This window comes from Chlorocebus sabaeus, chromosome 20 (genome assembly GCF_047675955.1).
Source record: "Chlorocebus sabaeus isolate Y175 chromosome 20, mChlSab1.0.hap1, whole genome shotgun sequence".
Taxonomy (NCBI): Eukaryota; Metazoa; Chordata; class Mammalia; order Primates; family Cercopithecidae; genus Chlorocebus; species Chlorocebus sabaeus.
In genome coordinates, this window is record NC_132923.1 from 75051460 (window position 1) to 75076558 (window position 25099).

General features: G+C 41.3%; 1 protein-coding gene across 8 annotated transcripts in view; it reads right to left on the reverse strand.

Annotated features, from left to right (window-relative positions):
* PATJ (PATJ crumbs cell polarity complex component) overlaps nt 1-25099 on the reverse strand; it is a 409036-nt gene that overhangs the window by 376883 nt on the left and 7054 nt on the right. For 5 of the 8 annotated variants that reach the window (XM_038000719.2, XM_038000715.2, XM_038000710.2 and 2 more), the window contains exons 2-6: nt 10388-10445; nt 10119-10285; nt 6539-6733; nt 3892-4031; nt 1720-1915 (exon numbers count right to left, since the gene is read on the reverse strand). In XM_038000719.2, the coding sequence (XP_037856647.2) occupies nt 1720-1915; nt 3892-4031; nt 6539-6733; nt 10119-10285; nt 10388-10409 (720 nt within the window). In that variant the 5' untranslated portion in view covers nt 10410-10445. Of the gene's footprint in view, nt 1-1719; nt 1916-3891; nt 4032-6533; nt 6734-10118; nt 10286-10387; nt 10446-11465; nt 11560-16424; nt 16522-25099 lie in introns of those variants that run through there. The other 3 variants (XM_073007246.1, XM_073007247.1, XM_073007249.1) reach the window with 3 other exon arrangements.

Consider the following 25099-nt stretch of genomic DNA (forward strand, 5'->3'; position numbering starts at 1 on the left):
GCTGGGTGCAGTGACTAAAGCCTGTAATCCCAGCACTTTGGAAAGCCAAGGTGGGCAGATCACAAGGTCAGGAGTTTGAGACAAGCCTGGCCAACATGGTGAGACCCCATCTCTACTAAAAGTATGAAAAAGTTAGCTGGGTATGTTGGCATGTGCCTGTAATCCCCAGCTACTTAGGAAGCTGAGGCAGGAGAATCACTTGAACCGGGGAGGCAGAGGTTGCAGTGAGCCAAGATCACGCCACTGCACTCCAGCTTGGGTGACAAAGCAAGAATCCATCTCAAAAAAAAAAAAAGGTAATATTGAGATTAATAAATTGATGTCTAGAACATCTACTATCTGGGAAACAAGAAAGTTTGCTAAAATAATATGCCTGACTTAATATTAGCTGATAGCAGCCAATATTCACAGAACATGTATGCAGCACCAGGCATGGTGCTTAGTGCTTCACATGCCTTCTCATTCAGCCTCACAACATCTCTGAGAACTAGACATCATACCTTCAAAGGAAGGTATGAGGTAAAGGAATCTGCCTGGTGTGACACCACTAGGATATGGGAGAAATGGACTTGAATGCATCCAAGCCTAACTCCAAAGCCCTTGTTCTTTATACGTTAAACAATTCCCCACTTTATTCACTGTATTTATTATGTAAATTCTGCTGTACAAATATTGCTGATTACAATAGGGAAAATGCTTATACATTAATTTTTGTTGTGACCTTGTATTGTATCGAGACAGTCTTATTTTTTCTTTTGTCCCAATGAATAAAAATTAAATAAGTCAGCTAGCACTTAGTGTTATAAGAAAATAAGATTTATTAGTTTGCATTCTGACAATGCAAGCCAAAATCTGTAAAATGTTAAAAAGCAAGTTCAAGGGTTCCCAAAAGAGACATATACTTTTATTCTTTAAAATTGTTCCGTATGTGTCTTTACATGAAAAAAAGCCTGCTATAATTTTGCAATATCAATAATCTGGTCATAAATCCCCTCATAATTTTCAAAAATAATATTTTTCAAATAAATAATCAAATCTTACTTTAAACACTCAACAGTAAATCTCTAACAAAAACTCTCAATTAATTGGCTACATCACCAAGGAACACAAGACTCTCCATCACTAAATAAATTACACCTAATACTTCAATTTGGCCTCCATATTAAATAATAATCTTAAACAAAGAGACCCACAGGACATTGAAAAGAGAAAAAAAAAAACCTTCATGAAACATCTTGTTTAAACATGTTAATGCTGCACTCAGAGATATGATCATCTTTTTTAACTATGAAAAGTAAAATGGGCCAGGCACAGTGGCTCACACCTGTAATCCTAGCACTTTGAGAGTCTGAGGCAGGTGGATCACCTGAGGGCAGGAGTTCAAGACCAGCCTGGCCAACATGATGAAACCCCATCTCTACTAAAAATACAAAAAAAAAAAATAACAGAGAGTGATGGTGGGCACCTGTAGTCTCAGCTACTTGGGAGGCTGAGGCAGGAGAATCACTTGAATCCAGGAGGCGGAGGTTGCAGTGAGCCAGCATCTGGCCACTGCACTATATAGCCTGGGCAACTAGAGCGAAACTCCATCTCAAAAAAAAAAAAAAAAAGAAAAAGAAAAGAAAAGAAAAGTAAAACGACACCTTCTAAATGTCTTTACACTTCTTACAATCAATGGCATTATTCAAAATTAGGTATTTTTTCAAATTTGCAACTCACTGTTTCAGGCAGAGTTGTATCAGTTAGGCTGCTAGAAGCACTGCTTTTTGTGTGGATTGGTTCCCTGGCCACAATCAGTTGCAAAGATCCAGTGGTTTGTTGTAATAATGCAATTGCTTGCTGATGGGAAATGTTCTGATCCAATGGTGTGTGATTAACGGCCAATATTTGATCATTTTCCTTTAATCTTTGATCCCTTAATCATGTAAGAAAAGAAATTTTTGTTTTAAGTGACCTAATAACCTGATTTTAAAAAATCTATTATTCAAGTTAAGCAGTTTGTACACTTAGTACATTTATCAAATAATTATTTAATTATATAACAGAGCTCCTCAGAGTGTTTTTCACAGAAGTTATTAACTAATTACCTAATTTGGTAGTGCATCCTTAAACACATGGACACATTTTAAAAGCCATCTACCTAGAAAAATAAACAAAAACAATCTATAGGACCCCATCGCCAAGGTTTTGCAAGTATGGACACTGCCTCCATTACTGCATAAACCCAAACCTCCTGAACCCCTTTCCAATCTGATCTCTACCCATACCACACTGGGGTAAAGATATTTTCAACTACACCAATAACCTCCTCTCACCCCATCTTCACTGTCTACTTGTCTAACATTTATCAACAGAAGCCAAACCCTCCTTGAAAATTCATAGAGATTACTTCCAAATTTATATCTGAGCATGGGCTCACTCTTATTTGCCCAGGCTGGAGTGCAATGGCACAATCGCAGCTCACTGCAGCCTCAGCCTCCCAGGCTCGGGTGATTCTCCCACCTCAGTCTCACGAGTAGCTGAGATTACAGGTGTATACTACCACGCCTAGCTAATTTTTGTATTTTTTGTAGAGATGGGGTTTGCCATGTTGCCCAGGCTTCTCTTGAACTCCCAAAGTGCTGGGATTACAGCCATGAGCCACTGAGCTCAGCCAATCTGAGCCCTTGTAATCTCTCCCAAGCACCAATCTCCCAACTGCTAACCAGGATAAGAAGATTCTTTTTAAAAGAAATTAGCAAAATCTCTAAAGAAAAATAGTATTTACTGAGCACTTATCATGAGTCAGGTACTATGTTGAGTGCTTTACATGCATTATCTCACATAATCCTCACAATTTCCTTTTAAAGTACTTAGTAAATTTTACATATTAAGGAATTGAAGTCTAGACAAGCCTAGCATCCTATCAAGAGTCAGATTCTGAAGCACAGTCTTGAACTTCTTATGCCAAAGTGCATCCTAAAGATAGCCTAGGACTTACTCTGTCCTGGTTTACTGTATTTGATTTTATTATCTCCCAAACATCACTGATACTCTTCCTCTTCCTGTTTACCCATTCTCACCACAATTCTTGAAGAAATGCTGCATTAGATGTCAGAATAAAGATGCAAAGTCATGGAAACTTATTAAGTTTGAAATCTGAGTTGGGGAGACTAGAATTAATCCCCCATGAATGGAGAATGTGAATTCAAAAATGTATTATCGACTAAGAATTTTATAATAATATACTGCCATTGTTGCTATTATTCTAACACGTGCATTGGAATAGCATACTTATTAAATGAATAATAAACCAAAGACTGGAAATCATACAGAGACAAAATAAAAGGCTTGCAAATACCCCTTAAAACATAAAAGCAAATACAACATGGAAGATAACATAGACTTGAGAGGCCTCTTAATTGACAATAAGCATAATAAATCAGGTAGAGTGACATGACCACCAAAATGTTGTTATAATCTTAAGAATAATAAACAATATAATATGCAGAATGAGAACTTCAATATTCCTATCCTACTGATCAGTCCGTAGCTAAAACATCATGTTCAACTGTAAGAGAGGGAAATAGTGTACTAGCTTTGCAGTCAGACGGTCTTGGAATCACATCATGGCTTCAGCATTAACAGCTCTGTGACTATAGGTTGACCACTGAATCTCTGAATCTCAGCTTTCTCATCAATAGAACGGAATGATGATACCTATATAGTGGAACTGCTGCCATGGGGTACAGGAGGATATTCACAAAAGGCCTGACAAATGCACAGCAAAAACTAAAGCAAGTGTTAGCTGCTATTGTTACTGTTTTTATGATTAGTTTTTCACTCTCTTTATAATAGTCGTCAGAATTATCAGGAAACAATTAGCAAAGTGAAAATAAACAGCTTCCCCACCTGTCTGCTACACTCCCTGGCTGGACATCCTTCACGAAGATATCAACTTTCCCCATATTTTGACTTCTGAGGGCCACCACACTGAATCCAAGGCCTCCAGTTGAAGGCCGTTCTATATCTATATATTCAATTTGCCGGCCCTAATGAAGGAGCGTTAAAAAAAAAAAAAAAAAAAAAAGTCAATGGAGTACATTTAACCAACATACTCTGTCTGCAGAACTGAAATTGCTTGGCATAAAAGCAGCTTCCCCTAAGAACCACATAAACTCAGCATTTCAGTAATAAATTATTTCTGGAAATCCTCTCACTTGATTATTTCAGTAGAGCATAAGAGAAAGTGTGTGCAGTGTTCTGCAACCTCAGGGAATCGGAGGTATTTTCACACTTCATTCACATTATGAGATGAATCCCAAGCTGGATGGAAACTCCTGAGAAAAATGCCTTTTCCCATAGTAAATTCTGAATTACTTTTTTACACTGAACTTCCCTAAATTCTCTTGATGCAAAGTACATTTTTATTTTATTTTTTTCTGAGACAGCGTCTCGCTCTGTCGCCCAGGCTGGAGTGCAGTGGCATGATCTCAGCTCACTTCAACCTCTGTCTTCTGGGCTCAAGTGATCCTCCTGCCTCAGCCTCCTGGGTAGCTGGGACTATAGGCATGCACCACCATGCCTGGCAAATTTTTCTATTTTTTGTAGAGACGGGGTTTCGCCATGTTGCCCATTCTGGTCTCAAACTCCTGAGCTCAAGCAATCCACCTGCCTCAGCCTCCCAAATTGCTGGGATTACAGATGTGAGCCACAGTGCTCAGTTGCAAAATACATTTTTAAATGAGGAAAATAAATTAGATATATCAAAAATGCCAATATTTAGCCTAAGTCAGAACCAGCTGCATTTTACAGGGCTCTGTTTTTAATTCTATTGTTGATTAATTGATATTCTATTTATTAGGTAAATTCAAAAGACTCTGAAAAGGCCACCATTTACATGGGTTCTACCTGTAAGAACAGATAGAACTGTTCTTGTGACAGCCAGGTATTTTATTGCTTTAGTTAATAACTGCACTTATAACATGAGAACTTCATAAATGTAATCAACTAAAAACAGCACCACATAAAAATAATTGTTAGTCAGATGAAAGGGATAGAAGTGGCCAGGCATGATGGCTCATGCCTGTAATCCCAGCACTTCGGGAGGCCGAGGCGGGAGGATCACGAGGTCAGGAGATCAAGACTATCCTGGCCAACGTGGTGAAACCCTGTCTCTACTAAAAATACAAAAATTAGCCAGGCGTGGTGACATGCGCCTGTAGTCCCAGCTACTCAGGAGGCTGAGGCAGGAGAATTGCTTGAACCTGGGAGGCAGAGGTTGCAATGAGCCAAGATTGCACCACTGCACTCCAGCCTGGGCGACAGCGCAGAAAAAAAGAAAGGGATAGAACTATAAAGTCAAAAACTAGGACCAGAATATTATTTAATTATCACACCCTGAACAGATTCTATTTAACACTGAAACTCAAGTTTGTTTATTTATTTATTTTTTAAGAGCTAGGTCTTGGCTCTGTCGCCCAGGCTGGAGTTTGGTCATGCAATCATAGCTCACTATAGCTTTGAATTTCTGGGCTCAAGTGATCCGCCCACATCAGCCTTCCAGGTACCTGGAGCTACAGGTGAGTGCCACTATGTCTGACTATATTCTTATTTTCATTTTTGTAGAGATGGGGGTCTCTCTATGTTACCCAGCCTGGTCTTAAACTCCTGGCTTCAAGCAATCCTCCTGCCTCTGCCTCCCAAAGATTACAGAAAAAAGCTACCACGCTCAAACCTCGCTTCATTTTTAATGGCACTTGAAGGTCAAGGTGAACATACATAAAACTAACATGTCCAAAATTTTAATTGTTTATTTAATTTTTAATAGGTATTAGGGGCTACAACTGGACTATCCTTCCAAATGTTTTCTAGATTTTCCAAATTATATTAGTTCTAATTTTCATTAATCATGGGTTTTTCTCTTTTTTTTTGTTTTTTGAGACAGAGTCTTGCTCTGTCACCCAGGCTGGAGTACGGTGGCACAATCTCGGCTCACTGCAACCTCCGTCTCCCGGGTTCAAGCAATTCTCCTGCCTCAGCCTCCTGAGTATCTGGGATTACAGTTGCCCACCACCACGCCCAGCTAATTTTTCTATTTTTAGTAGAGACAGCGTTTTGCCGTGTTGACCAGGCTGGTCTCAAACTCCTGACCTCCAGTGATCTGCCCGCCTCGACCTCCCAAAGTGATGCGATTACAGGTGGGAGCCGGTGCGCCTGGCCAAAAATCTTATTTTAACAACAATAGAGATGCATTCAATTAGTCATTGTCGAAAAACTCTCCTTAGCAAGATCTTATCTCAAAAAATAAATGTTAATTTTTTTAAAAAAAAAACTCTCCTTACCACACACGGATACCTTCCTTATGTAATTTTAAGCCAATAAATTTTCAACACACAGGTTAGAAAATGGTGTCAGTTCCTCCTAACAATATAAAAATACAAGCAAGCAAAATACATACTAACACATCTTACAGCAAAAAGAATGAGTATAAGTTCCTTTGTAAAACTAAAACAGGAGAAATGAAGCTAAATATTTCCATGAGAAGATACAACTTTACCTGAGCCATCTGTTGAATGACTGAGTTAAAGTCTTCATTTCCCAACTTCGGGGTCCAAGGAAATAACCCAGATACAGTGGAGTTATTAGAGGGCCTGTGGACATTTCCATTAGCAATGGAACCATCTGTGAACACTAACAAACCTTTCCTAGAAAAATCAAAGTGGGCTGAACAATCTGAGGGTATATGGTTGAGCTGTTGGAGAGAAAAAAGAATCATCAACAGAAATCTATAGAAAAACTGTTTCTAGTTATTAAATATATTTTGACCATTACATGGATAATTTGCACATTAAATATATACATGGGAAAGAAATAAGGTAAAGACAGATCAATCTGTGTATTCACAAGGCTAGAAATTTTTTTAATTTAGTATTACACAAAATGTTTAATAGTTTAAAATTTGTTCTTATTTCCTGCCTTCTACCACTACTTTGTACACTGACATCTTATTACACTTCACATATACAGATGCATCCAGTCATATAACAGTGTAAGGTACTAAACCTTTTTCCATTTATCTATACATTTCCATGTAGGGAACCACAAAAGATCCACAGGTAGTACGTAATGATAATAATAACTGTACTTATTGAGTGCTTGCTATGAGTAAATACTGTACCAGGATGATTACAGGTATTATCACTTAATTCTTACAACAGTCTGATATCATTATCCCATTTTGTGAGCATAAAAACTAAGGCACACAAGGGCTAAGTAACTTACTCAAGATTAGCAGTAAGTGACTCGTGGAGCCACTTAAACATTGGTAGAAAGAGGAGAATCATGTAATTATGGTGGACATAATTTAAAATATCATTGGTTGATACAACTGCCAAAACAGTAGAATAACGGTAACATTAAGAATAAATGTCAGTGGTGAAACCCCATCTCTATCAAAAACACAAAAATTAAATGGGCATGGTGGTGCACACTTGTAATTCCAAGTTACTTGGGAGGCTGAGGCAGGAGAATCGCTTGAACCCCACGGGTGGAGGCTACTGTGAGCCGAGATTGCACCACTGCACTCAGCCTGGATGATAGAGCGAGACTCTGTCTCCAAAAAAAAAAAAAAAAGAATAAATGTTAGGCCAGGTGTGATGGTTCATACCTGTAATCCCAGCACTTGGGGAGATCAAGGTGGGAGGACCACTTCAGGCCAGGAGTTCAAGACCTGGGCAACATAGTGAGACCCTCGTCTCAACAAAAAATACAAAAATTAGCTGGGCATGGTGTCACATGCCTGTAGTCCCAGCTACTTGGGAGGATGAAGTGGGAGGATTGCTTGAGCCCAGGAGGTCGAGGTTACAATGATCCATGATCACACCACTGTACTCTAGCCCAGGCAAAGACTCTGTCTCAAAAAAAAAAAAAAAAAAAAGACTGTTAATAAAACCTCAGAGAATGCCAGGCGCGGTGGCTCACGCCTGTAATCCCAGCACTTTGGGAGGCCGAGGCGGGCGGATCACGAGCTCAGGAGATCGAGACCATCCTGGCTAACACGGTGAAACCCCATCTCTACTAAAAACACACAAAAAAAATTAGCCAGGCGTGGTGGTGCGTGCCTGTAGTCCCAGCTACTCGGAGGTTGAGGCAGGAGAACGGCGTGAACCCAGGAGGCGGAGCTTGCAGTGAGCTGAGATGGTGCCACTGCACTCCAGCCTGGGCGACAAAGCGAGACACCGTCTCAAAAAAAAAAAAAAAAAAAACCTCAGAGAAAAAATTTTAAAAATCCCTGGCTACAGGGATTACACAGTCCAATGCATAAAATATGACTGTGCATATAACAACCGCAAACTATACAAATATAAAGAATTGCTATTAGGATAGGGTAGTTAGTTACATCCACTCTTAGTCCAATAAGTGTGATAGATTTCTGCTGATCTTTGCCAATTTCAGTTGCTACCAACAGCATTCACTATTGTGATATTCTATGACCAAGAGAAATACAGAAAGCTAAACATCAATATAGGCAGTGCTAAAATTAGGGTATAAATTCTGGTCTAAAGAAAGCAATTCACAGAAAGACACACGTGTAGAGTTTAATTCTTAACTGGCTATAAACAAATCACTCACAAAAGACTTAATGGGCAAGCATTTTAGTTTATCAGCAAAAACCATTTTTTCCCAAATTTTGTAAATTTTCACTTAACTGTGATAAATTAGATCCAATTATGTTTTAAATTCTGCCCAAATTTCATCTATAGTATAGCTACTATTCAAGTTCAGCTTCCAGAATAGGTGATTTAAAAATAATTTGCCAACCCTGACCCCAAAACAAAGAATCCAAGAAGAGAGTTAAAACAATTTCTGGTTCGATCTCAGCATCAAAGAAACAAACAAACAAACAAAAAAATCCCACAACTATTAATTTGCACTCCTCTAAGAAGAGGTGATATGTGTCCCTTACTCAATAATGATGTATTAGAGCCTGCAGAGTCCAGATAGTGTGGTAAATGAGTAGAGGAAACACAATTATACATTTAAATACCAGGTATCCTGCTTCCAAGGAACTTTTCATCAGAATATGCATGAAAGACAATAAATATTTGATAATTAAGAGAAGCGTGACTATTGTGCTATAAGGGCATGATCACTTCTTGTTAGATAAAAGACTTCGGCCGGCCGGGCGAGTTGGCCCAGGCCAGGCCAGGCGAGGTGGCTCATGCCAGTAATCCCAGCACTTTGGGAGGCTGAGGTGGGCGGATCACGAGGTCAGGAGATAGAGACCACCTTGGCTAACACGGTGAAACCCCATCTCTACTTAAAAAAAAAAAAAGACTTCACAAAGAAAATACGCCTGGGCAAGGTGGCTCATGCCTATATTCCCAGCACTTTGGAAGGCTGAGGTAGGAGGACTGCTTGAGGCCAATAGTATGAGACCAGCCTGGGCAACACAGGGAGACCCTGTCTCTATAAAAATCTTAAAAAATTAGCCCAACTGTGGTGGCACACACCTATCCCAGCTACTCTGGAAGCTGAGGTGGGAACATTGCTTGAGCGTGGGAGGTCAAGGCTGCAAAGAGCTAGGATCACAGCACTGCATTCCAGCCTCAGTGACAGAGAGAAACCTTGTCTCAAAATGAAAAGAAAATATATTTAAGTTAAGCACTATTTTATAATTTTGAAGATGTTGAGAATTCTCAAAGCATCTGACCTTTACATATTTAAATAAGTACAAAAACCATATTCTAAAACCAAACACAATTTTTTTTTTTTTTTTTTTTTGAGAGACAGGGTCTCAACTCTGTCATCCAGGCTGGAATGAAGTGGCATGACCATGGCTCACTGCAACCTGGAACCCCTGGGCTCACACAATCCTCCCACCTCAGACTCCTGAGTTGCTGGGACTACCGGTACACACCACCACGCCCAGCTACGAAAGAAAAAATTGATTATCGACGTTTCTAAATTGTCTATGCCAGTGCTACCCACAGGTTATAGGTTACAGGTCCCAATACAGCCTCTTTGCTGAACTGAGTCCTTAAAGATAATTTGTCTTTGTCTATCTCCTCTATCTTTCTTTGATGGTTTGAATATATTAATATAATATATTAACGTAAAACTGATGGGTAACTTACTTGTCCTTTCAGTTGCTTGATGGACTGCTGAAGTGTGAGTATCTGGTTGAAGAGAGGACTCTTTAGTGTCTCATAAAACACAGATAACTTCTCATTCTGCGAAATGTCACCCTTCTCCTGCAATTTCATTTTCAGGCGATCAAGTACCTGCAGGACCTGCAGTTTATCTTGGGTTAAGATGAATAAGTAGAGTAATAGTTAAGTCCCATCTGAGATTCCATTTCAAAATCATTAATTAATTAAATTATAGAACAATATATCCAGTATACCTGTAGCAGGATTTTCAGGCATTTTGAATTCTTCCCTTCAACCACTCTTAAAAGATACCTAAAGAAAAATTTAAAAATATAAAAGATAAATTTCAATTGTATATGGCTATAATCCTGTAGAAATATTTAGGAAAACCTCAAGAACATTCTTTATCAAGACTCCACTCAGTGAAATTCAAATTATAACCACAATGAGGTACCACTACACACCCATTAAGATAATTAAAATTTAAAAACAGACAATACTAAGCGTCGAGGCTGTAAGTGCCTGGAACTATTGTACATTGCTAAGAGAAATGTAAAATGTCACAACCACTTTGGAAAATTGGTAGTTTCTCATAAAGTTAAAAATATACTTACTATATGACCCAGCACTTCCACTCACAAATATTTACTCAGTATTCATGAAAATATATGCTCACAAAAACACCTGTACATGGAAGTTTACAGCATTTTTATTTATAAAAACCCCAAAACTAGAAAAACCCAAGTGTCTAGAAACAGATGAATAAACAAATAATAGTATATAATATTCAGAAATAAAAAGGAAAAATTACTGATACACACGACAAGGATAAATCTCAAAAATGGTATGTTGAAAAAAGAAACCTGACCCAAAAAAGGCACAAACTGCACTGTATGATTCCATTCATATGAAGTTCAAGTACTGACAAAACTAATCCACAATTATAGATTAATTTACCTGGGGCAGGGTGATAGGGAGTTGACCATGACAGGCTTCAGAACATGCTACTCTCAAAATATGTCATCTTGGCATGTTGCATATTTTAAGCTGAAGGAATCTGAGAAACAGCAGGTGCAGAAAGGACTTCCCCTGAATCAGATCATAGGATCCTCGTGTGAGAGGGGTCCTCTCTATACCCAGAAGATAGCAGCATCTTAATCTCAAAAGACAGAGTGGCTAGGTGCAGTGACTCATGCCTATAATCCCAGCACTTTGGGAGGCTGAGGAAGGAGGATCACTTGCGCCCCAGAGTTTGAGGCCAGCTTGGGCAACACAGAAAGATCCTATCTCTACAAAAAATTTAAAAACTCAGCCACGCATGGTGGCACATACCCGTAGTCCCAGCTGCTTAGGAGGCTGAGGCAGGAGGATCACTTGAGCCCAAGAGGTTGAGACTGCAGTGAGCTATGAGCCACTGCACTCCAGCCTGGGGAAAAGAGTGAGACCCTGTCTCAAAATTTAAAAATGGAAATAGAGGAACACCCAGAGGAATCTGAACAAACAGGCCTTGTTAAGTTTTTCCCAGTTTACTCCTCTTAGCTCATATCCCTTTCTGTCCTATCACATTCCACAACTCTTCCTTCTTCATCAAACCTAACTTAAAAACACTCAGGTTTTACTGTTTCTTCGGGTCTTCATTTCCTTATGAAGGCTCCCATGTCACGTAAAACTTATATTAAACAAGTTTACATGTTTTTCTCTTGTTAATCTACCTTTTATTACAGGGGCCCCAACCGAAAACTTGGAAGGGTAGAAGCTAAAGATATTTTCCCTCCCCTACACTGGGAAGGGGTTCAAGGAAGTTTTTTTGGTGTGACAGAAACATTCTGTGTCTTGAAGGGGGTACTGTTTACACAGCTGTATATATTTATCAAAATTTATTGAACCAGGCCAGGCACAGTGGCTCACTGTGATCCCAGCACTTTAGGAGGCCAAGGTGGAAGGATCACTTGAAACCAGGAGTTTGAGATCAGCCTGGGCAACAAAGTGAAACCTCATCTCTACAAAAACAAAAAAAATTAGCCGGTGTAGTGGCTTGTACCTATAATCCCAGCTACACTAGAGATTGAGATGAGAGGATCGCTTGAGCCCAGGAGGTCAAGGTTGCAGTGAGCCATGATCATGCCACTGCACTCTGGCCTGGGTGACAAAGGGAGATCCTATCTCAACAAAAAATAAAAGAAAAATTCCCGAGCTGTACAAATGATCTCAGACTCTTACTAGTCATCTATAGCTCAAAAGAAATTACAGGTATGCTGCGGCTCACACCTGTAATCCCACACTTGGAGAGATCGAGGTGGTTGGATCACCTGAGGTCAAGAATTCAAGACCAGCCTGGCCAACACAGAAAAACCCTGTCTCTACTAACAATACACAAATTAGTCAGGCGTGGTGGCGCTCGCCTGTAATTCCAGCTACTCGGGAGGCTGAGGCAGGGGAACTGCTTGAACCTGGGTGGTGGAGGTTGCGGTGAGCCAAGATCATGCCACTACACTCCAGCCTAGGAAATAGATCCAGACTCTGTTTCAAAAAAAGAAAAAAGAAACCACTCAAAGTGGCATTCTCTATGGATAATGTTTCCTTAATTCCAGTGATTTGATGAAATTAACCTAAAATGTAACATAATTAAAAACTCAAAAGGCTAGCAAAACCCTTTACTATGACCAAAATGAGACATTTTCAGTGATCATTTTTACTAGTGATATACACTTGTAATGAACCATCAAAGAAATATGAGTATTATACAATCAAAATTTTCTCACATCAACCTGGATATGGTGGCTGAATGAGATCTTTATCTTCTAATTCAAGATCATTAAGCAAAAAAGCATATTGAAAACCAATAAGGGATGCCATTGGCATTGATAAAAGGTCTAAGTATTCTATCCAAATGTTCACTGGATTCAATGGGAATACCAAAAGAAGTGCTGAATAGAACATCAAAGAAATACTTCTGATGCGCTCAGCATCTCAACTGTACAACCCATACAACTACCCAGTGAGAGGTAATTGTGAATAACAAAAGGGCAGTCATGACAGCACTGTACTCTCATATAGCAGCATACAGCCCAACAGGACTGACAGGAGAGGTCTGCTGGTCATTAACACATCAACCTCTCTAAATCAAAGAATGCAAACTAAAACAATAAGATGACATTTTATTTACTGCCAAATCTCAACTGACATTTATTGATTTATTAGAGATAATAACAGTTTATACTCCAAATGTCATGAAAAAATAGGTGGAAATAAAAATTTGCACAATGTATACTGACACTGCTAAGTTGTTCTAAAAGAGTGTGTAATTTTTACTTCTGAGTGTCACTCTGAAAGAAATACTGGCAAAGGGGCACAAAGATGTGTGTGCAAGGGTATTTACTGCATTTTTAATAGCAAAACTCCTGGAAAAAGTAAATTATCAAAAGCAATCAGCCCGGGCACTGTGGCTCATGCCAGTAATCCCATCACTTTGGGAGCCCAAGGTAGGCGGATCACTTGAGGTCAGGAGCTGGAGAACAGCCTGACCAACATGGTGAAATCCTGTCTACTAAAAACACAAAAATTTGCTGGGCATGGTGGCAGGCACCTATAATCCCAGCTACTTGGGAGACTGAGGCAAGAGAATCACTTGAACCCAGGAGGTGGAGGTTTCAGTGAGCTGGGATCGTGTCACTGCACTCCAGCCTGGGTGACAGAGCGAGACTTTGTCTCAAACAAACAAACAAAAAAAACCAACCAAAAAAAACACAGCAATTAAAATGATGAAATAGGTATGAATGTATTGAAAAGGGAATGAGGGGGAAAGGGTTAACAGCAAGCCTGTGGCTCACTCCTTCAGCTGCAGGGGTGTCCAATCTTTTGGCTTCCCTGGGCCACACTGGAAGAGGAGCATTGTCTTGGGCCACACATAAAATACACTAATGATAGCTGATGAGCTTTTAAAAAAAAAATCTCATAATGTTTTAAGAAAGTTTATGAATTTGTGTCAGGCTGCATTCAAAGCCGTCCTGGGTTGGATAAGCTTGGGGGATTTCCTGCATGACAGCTGACTTCCTAGCAAACATGATAAAGGTCTGTAAAAGATAAGAAAGGGTCTCTTATTTTAAAATATCAGGATAGATCTGGTCTCCCTTAATTGCCTTCTGTAAATAATCTGAGAATTTATGGATGTCTAGGGCATGGCTAGCTGGAAAACAGGAGATAATCACAGGCATTTTCTATTTGTGTAACTAAGAGAATAGAGAACTAGAGATTCCCCTTAGCAGGTTCAGTGGCTTTGGAGGCTGAGGCCACAGAATTGCTTGAACCCAGAAGTTCGAGGCTACAGTGAGCTATGATGATGCCACTGTACTCCAGCCTGGGTGACAGAGGGAGACACTGACTCTTTAAAAAAACAACGACAACAAAAACTAGAGAGTCCCAAAACAGAAAAGGCTTTCTTTAGGAAAAACATTTGTTAATCCAAAGCAAAAAATTGCATCCCGAGGTTGAATCTTACTTCTGTAAACAAATTAAGAACTACAGTAGGGCTGGGCGTGGTGGCCCTACTGTAATCCCAGCACTTTGGGAGGCCAAGGTGGGCGGATCACTTGAGATTAGGAGTTTGAGACCAGCCTGGCCAACTTGGTGAAAACCTGTTTCTACTAAAAGTATAAAAATTAGCTGGGTGTGGTGGTGGGTGCCTGAAATCCCAGCTATTCGGGAGGCTGAGGCAGGAGAATTGCTTGAACCCAGAAGGCGGAGGTTGCAGCAAGCCAAGATTGTGCCATTGCACTCCAGCCTGGGCAACAAGAGCAAAACTCCATCTCAAAAAACAAACAAACAAACAAACAAACTATAGTAAGTCTATCATAAATACATGAAGAAGTGACTTCATATCAGTCATATACAACTGTTTTCAGTATGTTGATAATATGTCTGAATGTAGAAGAAAGTGAAATTCTTTGGAAGTTGTGCCTGCTAGCTGGGGGCTCCTCCAGGAAGGAATGCTCATCTGTGTCTGGCTTCTGCCTCCAACCTCTGAATCATGAGTAAAGTTTGGAGTTGGGTAAGATTTCACATTCATATGAAGATGCTTTGACAATTCAGCCCTTTGCATTAACACAGAGAAGTCATCCAATATGCACAACTGAATGAGGAAAACAGAGTTGCAGAATGAGTGCATTATTTTCGCATTTTTGTAAGAAAAAAAATGTGTGTGTGTGTAGGTTTCTAGAAGAAGAGTTAAGCCAAGCATGCTGGCATGTGCCTATAATCCCAGCTACTCAGGAGGCTGAGGTGGGAGGATCACTTGAGCCCAGGAGTTCAACATCAGCATGGTCAACATAGCTAGACACACATATCAAAAAAAAAAAAAAAAGAGATTTAGAAAGATAGTCAATGTAGTAATAGTGATTACTTCTAGAAAGTAGATATGAGGACGGAGAGATTTAAACTTTCCGGGTCGGGCACGGTGGCTCGAGCCTGTAATCCCAGCACTTTGGGAGGCTGAGACGGGCGGATCACGAGGTCAGGAGATCGAGACCATCCTGGCTAACATGGTGAAACCCCGTCTCTACTAAAAAAATACAAAAAAAAAAAAAAAAAAAAAAACTAGCCAGGTGAGGTGGCAGGCACCTGTAGTCCCAGCTACTCGGGAGGCTGAGGCAGAAGAATGGCGGGAACCCGGGAGGTGGAGCTTGCAGTGAGCTGAGATCTGGCCACTGCACTCCAGCCTGGGTGACAGAGCGAGTCTCCGTCTCAAAAAAAAAAAAAAAAATTAAACTTTCCATTTATAACTTTAAATGCTGCAGGTATTAATTTTATAATTTAAAAACTAGGGAGCCAGGTGTGGTGGCTCATGCCTCTAAACCCAGCACTTTAGGAGACAGGCAGGTGGATCGCTTGAGCTCAGGAGTTTGAAACCAGTCTGGATAACATGGCAAAACCCTGCATCTACATAAAATACAAAAATTAGCTGGGTGTGATGGTGCACACCTGTAGTCCCAGCTACTCAGGGGGCTGAGGTGGGAGGATTACCTGGGTTCAGGGAGGTTGAGGCTGCAGTGAGCTGAGATAGCGCCACCGCACTCCAGCCTGGACGACAGCATGAGACTCTGTCTCAAAAAACAAAACTGAAAATAATGAAAAATAGGGCCCAATGCAGTGGCTCACACTTGTAATCCCAGCACTTTAGGAAGCCAAGGTGCAAGAATTGCTTGAGTCCAGGAATTCAAGACCAGCCTGGACAACATAGTGAGACCCAGTATCTACAAAAAAATTTTAAAATTAGCCAGGCCTGCTAACACATACCTGTGTCCCAGCTACTCAGGAGGCTAAGGTGGGAGAATCGCTTGAGCCCAGAAGATCAAGGTTGCAGTGAACCATGATTGCACTACTGCACTCCAGTCTGGCAACAGAACAAAATCAGAAAAAAAAAAAAAAAGGTAAAAGTGACAAAAAAAAATGATGGCTATGACAGTCTGCAAGCCACACAGTGGGATAATTGTACTATAAGGCATATACACACAATAGCAGAGCAGAAGTGTGTACCATGTGCTAAGAAAAATCATAAAGAAAGAGTGACTAACCCTACCTAAAAAGTTTAGGACTACTGGAATGAGAACACAACAGAAAACTCTCTCATTGTAAATTAAAAAAACAGTCCGGGCATGGCAGCTCATGCCTGTTCCCAGCACTTTGGGAGGCTGAGGTGGGCGGATTACGAGGTCAGGAGTTCGAGACCAGTCTGGCCAATATGATGAAACCCCATCTCTACTAAAAATATTAAAAATTAGCCAGGCATGGTGGCGCACGCCTGTTTTCTCAGTTACTTGGGAGGCAGAGGCGAGAGAATCACTTGAATCCAGGAGGAAGAGGTTGCAGTGAGCTGAGATCATGCCACTGCACTCCAGCTTGGGTGACAAAGCACCACTCTGTCTCAAAAACAAACAAAAAAAATAGGCCAGGAGCGATGGCTCACACGTGTAATTTCAGCACTTTGGGAGGCCAAAGCATGGGGATCACCTGAGGTCAGGAGTTCAAGACCAGTCTGGCCAACATGGTGAAACCATCTCTACTGGCCGGGGGTGGTGGCTCATGCCTGTAATCCCAGCACTTTGGGAGGCTGAGGCGGGTGGATCACCTGAGATCAGGAGTTCGAGACCAGCCTGACCAACATGGTGAAACCCTGTCTCTGCCAAAAATACAAAATCAGCTGGGGGTAGTGGCGCATGCCTGTAATCCCAGCTACTCGGGAGCCTGAGGCAGAAGAATTGCTTGAACTCGGGAGGCGGAGGTTATGGTGAGCCAAGATCACTCCATTGCACTCCAGCCTGGGTGACACAGCAAAATCCTGTCTCAGGAAAAAGAAAGAAAAAAGAAACTCTGTCTCTACTAAAAATACAAACATTAGCCGGGTGTGGTGCCGGACACCTGTAATCCCAGCTACTCAGGAGGGTGAAACAGGAGAATCGCTTGAACTCAGAAGATGGAGGCTGCAGTGAGCCGAGATCACACCACTGCACTCCAGCCTAGGTGACAGAGCGAGACTCCATCTCAAAAAAAAAAAAAAAAAGATAAGGTAAAATAGCAAAAGTAGAGTGACCATCAGTCCTCGTTTGCTCTTGACAGCCTCAAGTCACACTTTACCCAGTATCATTATTAATAGTGCTGTATTTCACTCTCTTCGCTCTCCAAAGTGTCTCGGTTTAGGCCTGGCGCAGCGGCTTATGCCTGTAATCCCAACACTTCGGAAAGCCAAAGCGGGTGGATCACTTGAGGTCAGGAGTTGGAGACCAGTCTGGCCAATATGATGAAACCCTGTCTCTATTAAAAATACAAAACTCTGCCAGGCGTGATGGCACATGCCTGCAGTCCCAGCCACTTGGGAGGCTGAGGCAGAGGAATCGCTTGAATCCGGGAGACGGAGGTTTCAGTGAACCAAAATCATGCCACCGCACTCCAGCCTGGGTGACAGAAAGAGACTTTGTCTCCAAAAAAAAAGAAAAAGAAAAAAAAAAGTGTCCTGGTTTGAGTAATATATAAGGCTACCCTAGCTTAGTGGTTCTCAAACTTTAGCATGCATCAGAATCACCTGTAGGGCTTGTTATAACACAAATTGCAGAGTCCCACTCTCAGAGTTTCTGATTCAGTAGGTCTGAGGTAGGCCCTGAAAATCTGCATTTCTAGCAAGTTCTCCGGTGACCCTGTGATGCTCCTAGACCAGAGACCACAACTGAAGAACCACTGCATACAGGTGCGAAAGTGCGTGAAAACAATAACTAGCTTTCAAGGACCTAATATAAGGTCTCTAGAAGTAGCAGAAAGGGGAAAAAAGACCACTATTAACTCCAAGTATAAACTGCAAACTGACGCTTGGCCCATAAAGGCACAGGTATCGAAATTGGGAATGAACATTTAGAAACTTTCCTGCAATATGGCAGAGTAAAATGTCTTACATTTAGTAATAAAAGACTTGGCAGCCGGGTGCGGTGGCTCACGCCTGCAATGCCAGCAGTTTGGAAGGCCGAGGTGGGTGGATCACCTGAGGTCAGGAGTTCAAGACTAACATGGAGAAACCCCGTCTCTACTAAAAACACAAAAATTAGCTGGGCGTGGTAGCGGGTGCCTGTAATCCCAGCTACTTGGGAGGCTGAGGCAGGAGAACTGCTCGAGCCCAGGAGGCAGAGGTTGCGGTGAGCCTGGATCACACCATTGCACTCCAGCCTGGGCAACAGAAAGTCCATCTCAAAGAAAAAAAAAAAACAAAACTTGGCCTTATTTTGTATGTCTTTTTAAAATTTCATTTTTTCTAATAACTTATTTTACAAAAATATCAGTTCTTGAAAGATGATAGAGTGAGGAGCCTGATCTTTCACCACGGATAGTCTGAGAAGCACTGATTTAGACAGAGCAATTTGAAAGGGTCCTTGTAAATAATGCTCAGCAGACTGGTCTTTATCCTTTTAGCAACGGGAAATAATTAAAGGCTTTTAAGTAGGGAAGTACTGAGTCCAGATTTCTATTTTTAAAAGGTAATTCTGATAATAGTATAGATAAGTGGTCTTCAAACTTTTTAAAACACACATTCCCATCAGTAAAAATGTGTTGGCCATGTATCTCAATTTATTTTAAAATAAACACATACTACTATACTAACATATGTTTTAAAACATAACATAGAAACTTGAGGGTAAGGTAAAAACGCCAAAGTTTTATTGTCATCTTCCTAAGCTCTTTTTTTTTTTTTTTTGAGACGGAGTCTCACTGTCGCCCAGGCTGGAGTGCAGTGGCGCGATCTCGGCTCACTGCAACCTCCACCTCCCGGGTTCAAGCAATTCTCTGCCTCAGCCTTCCAAGGAGCGGGGATTACAGGTGACCACCACTACACCCAGCTAATTTTTGTATTTTTAGTAGAGACGGGGTTTCACTATCTTGGCCAGGCTGGTCTTGAACTTCTGACCTCGTGACCAACCTACCTCAAACTCCCAAAGTGCTGGGAATACAGGCGTGAGCCATCGCGCCCTGCCATCTTCCTAACCTCTTAATGGATAATCTTGCACATTTTGGAGACCACAGTGGAGTATCCCTTGGTAAGGATTAAGGGTAGAAATTGGTTGGCCATCTACCTCTCTTATTTTATTCTGTTTTCTTAGAAACAGTCTCATTATGTTGCCAGGCTGCATTTGAACTCCTGGGCTAGAGAGATCCTTCCGCCTCAGCCTTTTGAGTTGGTGGGACTACAGGTGCACACCATGAAACCCAAGTCTCTGACTCATAATTAGTAAGCTTAAACTATGCCCACAAAGCAGGCCTGGAAAATTACAGTTCCATGGTGTAAAGAAATGTCTATGGAAGAAGATTAAAGCTCTACAAGTATATAAGGCCAGGCATGGTGGCTCATGCCTGTAATCCCAGGACTTTGAAAGGCCCAAGTGGGTGGATTGCTTGAGCCCAGGAGTTTGAGACCAGCCTGGGCAACATAGCAAAATCCTGTATCTACAAGAAAAAAAAAAAAAAGAAAGAAATTAGCCAGGCATGGTGGCAAAGCTGTAGTTTCAGTTATTTGGGAGGCTGAGGTGGGAGAATCACCTGAGCCCAGGAAATTGAGGGTGCAGTTAGCTGTGATAAAAAAGAGTATATGACAAGAGAAGGAAGAAACACAAGTAACTCTGCAACTCACTATCCGTCAAACAGCACTCAGGCTAAGTGGAACCTATGTCTCACTCAGGGTATGGTCACAGGAAATCTTTGGTCATTCAAACTTGGCCTGTTTAGTTAAGAAACCAACAGGGCTTGTGGAGGGGGATTTCAACTTTGTTGACATGGTAAAACTGAGTCTAACCTGTCATAGACAGGCTACCTACAATTGATCACAGCTAGAAATTAAGATGCCACATTGTACTACTGTCCTCATAGTTGGACAGCCTCCAGAGAAGGAGAACTTTATTATGCTTGGGAGCTTCCACTCCATCATTGATCAAGAGAGTTTGTGCCATGAATTTTTCATATCTGGTTCACTGTAGAATGTGATTGAAGGAAATTATTATAATATTGTGGCTTTTTAAAACCCAAGGCCTAGGCCAATGCCAATTAATGAAGTATTTGAAGAGAGAAAGAAATTTAATTTTAAATTAAATTATATTCTCTATTTATTTTATTATATTTATTATATATATTTTATTAAACTCTTGATCTGATTAAGATAAAAAACTTAACAAATAAAATATATAGGCCAGGCATGGTGGCTCACGTCTGTAATCCCAGCACTTTGGGAGGCCGAGGCAGGTGGATCACCTGAGGTCAGGAGTTCGAGACCAGCCTGGTCAACATGGTGAAACCCCATCTCTACTAAAAATACAAAAATCAGCTGGGTGTGGTGATGCGTGCCTGTAATCCCAGCTACTTGGGAGGCTGAGGCAGGAGAATTGCTTGAACCGGGAAGGTGGAGATTGCAGTGAGCCGAGATTGCAGTGAGCCAAGATCATGTCACTGCACTCCAGCCTGGTGACAGAGCAAGACTCTGTCTCAAAAAGAATAAAAATAAAATATATATAACAGAATTAAGAATTTAGGCAAAGTAAGGATTCTGCAAAACACGCTTTTTGAGCTCCCAGCACCTCACAAGAATGTAACTCCCCACTGATTTACTAAGATATATGATATGTCTAAGCTGAAATTTGGGGAGAAAAAGATCACTTGCAATCTCTGTGGGAAAGAATAGGTGTTCGGCCTCTAACCACATCTGTGAATTGGGCAGGTCACCATTAGACCACACATAACTCCCCAGTGGGAATTTTCCAGAGCTCATTGAACCAAGGAGTTGGAAGAATCAATGAGCAAGTGTAAATATAATCATATTTATGCTTATCAATATCGAGTGCAAATATCAATGTCAAGCATAAATATAGTCATGATTTCTGAAGTTATTCAAAAATTGAAGCTTTAAGTTTCTATTGTTTCCTTTGCAGTACAAAGCTCAGGATGTGTCTAATTTTCATTCTTTTGTCCTCAAAGTTCAGCATTTAGGAAGTACTGATTAAATGATAAACAAACTTTCCTAGCCAAAGAATAATGGTTGCTCTTCACCAGTACTTCAAATAAATACATCTGCTGCTATACAAATGCAGACTCAAGTCAGGTGTCCTAGCCTTGTGTTCCTACCAAATGACAAGACCTTTTCCCAACACTTTAAATATAAAAATACTATATTTTGGACCACTATATCCCTGGAATTTTGGAAACATATATAAATTCCAGAACAATCCTGACAGTTTGCTTAACATTGCTTAAGCCTAAGCAATGTTTAAGCAATGTTTAAATCCTCCTGACAGTGAACATTCAGGAAATGTTGAAGTTGAAAGACACCACTTTAAATTCAGAATCTGAAATAAAAACTTGTGAATAGTGCTTCAATGAACATAATTTTTTTTTTAATGAAATGAAGGCTAGGCGCCATGGCTCATGCCTGTAATCCCAACACTTTCGGAGGCCGAGGTGGGTGGATCACAAGGTCAGGAGTTTAGGACCAGCCTGGCCAAAATGGTGAAACTCCGCCTAATACAAAAATTAGCTGGGTGTGGTGGCAGGTGCCTGTAATCCCAGCTATTCGGGAGGCTGAGGCAGAAGAATCGCTTGAACCTGGGAGGCAGAGGATGCAGTGAGCCGAGATGGTGCCACTACACTCCAGCCTGGGTGACAGAGCAAGACCCTGTCTCAAAAAAAAAAAAAAAGAAAGAAATGAAAACAGAGTCAGTTTTTCAGAATAATTCAGTTAACTCACGCTAATTTTCTCATTAAATTATTCAAAGTTAACCAATGCATATCAATACTCTGCCTATAACTTGGCCACTTTTGTAGGAACAAAGTTAAACTGTTATATGGTAGCCTTCTTTTATTATTTTTAGTTTGTGAGATGGCGTTTTGCTCTTGTTGCCCAGGCTGGAGTGCAATGGTGCGATCTTGGCTCACTGCAACCTCTGCCTCCCAGGTTCAGGCAATTCTCCTGCCTCAACTTCCCGAGTAGCTGGGATTACAGGTATGAGCCACCACACCTGGCTAATTTTGTATTTTTAGTAGAGATGGGGTTTTCCCATGTTGGTCAGACTGGTCTCAAACTCCCAACTTCAGGTGATCCACTGCCTCGGCCTCCCAAAGTGCTGGGATTACAGGCATGAGCCACCACACCCAGCCCTTTTTTTTTTTTTTTTTTTTTTTTTTTTTGAGATAGGGTCTCACTCTGTTGCCTAGGCTGGAGTGCAGTGGTGCGATCTTGGCTCACTGCAACCTCTACCTCCCGGGTTCAAGCAATCCTCCTGCCTCAGCCTCCCTAATAGCTGAGACTACAGGTATGCACCACCACACCTGGCTAGTTTTTGTATTTTTAGTAAAGGCGGGCTTTCCCCATGTTGATCAGGCTGTTCTTGAACTCCTGTCCTCAGACGTTCCACCTGCCTCAGCCTCCCAAAGTGCTGGAATTACAGGCTAGAGACACCACATCCTGTCTGTGGTAGGCTTCTGTATTCTGGTTGGAAGCAACTTTCTCCAACGAGCAACGGTGACAAAAAAATCTGGGCAATTTTCACACTTAGAGGTCTCTGATCATGTAGCCAGTTCCCATTAACAAGACCTGGGCATTCATACTATTCACAAATGATTTGTTTCTACCTCAAAAATGCTGTTCGATTTTACCCATACTGCAGACTGTGCACTCCCAACTTCTTCCCAGAAATTATGGTCATATCAGGAGTTGGGCACGGTGGCTCACGCCTGTACTCCCAGCACTCTGGAAGGCCAAGGCAGGTGGATCACTTGAGGCCAGGAGTTTGAGACCAGCCTGGCTAACATGGTGAAACCCCGTCTCCACTAAAAATACAAAAATTAGCCAGACGTCGTGGTGCACACCCGTAATCCCAGCTACTCAGGAGGCTGAGGCAGGAGGATTACTTGAATCCATGAGGCAGAGGAAGCAGTGAGTGGAGATTGCACCACTGCACTCCAGCCTAGGCAACAGAGTGAGGTTCCATCTCAAAAAAAAAAAAAGGTAAAATAAAATAAAAAAGGGAAAGGGATGCTATGAAAAAAGGTAAAAACAAAGCAAGGAAACATAGTTGCCATTGGAGAAAGTTAATTTCATGGGGAAGGGGTTCCACTGTTAGTGACTGTTTAGTAGATAACTACTTTAAAAATGAGAGAATACTTCACATTTTAAATGGAGGGAACATTTACAACCTGACCTTCAACATTCACTTAACTCATCTCCCTCTTCTACCACACTATGTCCTGGAACTTCATTAGAGCTCCAAAAAACGGGCCCGGCGTGGCGGCTCATGCCTGTATCCTAGCACTTTGGGAGGCTGATGAGGGCAGAACACCTGAGGTTGGGAGTTCAAGACCAGCCTGACCAACATCGAGAAACCCCTGTCTCTACTAAAAATACAAAAATATTAGCCAGGCATGGTCGTGGGCGCCTGTAATCCCAGCTACTCAGTAGCAGCAGTAACAGGAGAATCGCCTGAACTTGGGAGGTGGAGTGGTAAGCCGAGATCACACCATTGCACTCCAGCCTGGGCAAAAGTAGTGAAACTCCATCTCAAAAAAAAGCTCCAGAAAATAACCCCAAGGGAGACCAGGCAGAAGCCCTGCCCACCAACCCCTATTGTCAAAGCCACACTTACTAATTATTAATAATGGAAGCTAAAGTGAAATGAACTGACCTGTCCCTGAAAGCCCACAGACCCATGCCTAAAAGCTATCCACCAAACCAAGCAAGGCGTGCAGAGGGTCAAAGCAAGGGCAGGACCTTGGTCTGCTTTGGTTCTAAGAGTGCAACCTACATTAGAGAATGTTAATCTCACAGTGGTTCCATTAACTTCTTTGAACTATGAGGCAGCTTCCCAAATGCAAGCAATCAATATAGACAAAATTCAAATGTGAAATTCTTAAAACACACATTGTCCTGGTTTACAATATTATTGTTCAGCAGATTTTTAAACTTTATATAAATTACATCATACTGTATACTTATTCTTCAGCAACTTGCTATTTTAAGGTCAACTTTACATTTTTAAGATTTATTCATCTGTTATCCCAGCACTTTGAGAGGCCAAGGCAAACAGATCACTTGAGCCACAGTTTGAGACCAGCCTGGGCAACATGGCAAGACCCCATCTTGACAAAAAATTTAAAAATTAGCCAGATGTGGTGGCACACACCTGTACTCCCAGCTACTTGGGAGGCTGAGGTAGGAGGATCAATTGAACCCAGGATGTCTAGGCTGCAGTGAGCCATGATCACACCACTGCACTCCACGGCCTGGGCGACAGAGTGAGACCCTGTCTCCAAAAAAAAAAAAACCAGCCTGGGGTTGGGGGTGTTACTCATGATGATATAAGCAGTCCTTCCTCAGTCACTGTAACAACTAAGTAACATTCGACAGTAGGAATACATACTTTCTTCACCCAATCTCCTGTTGGTGAGAATTTAGA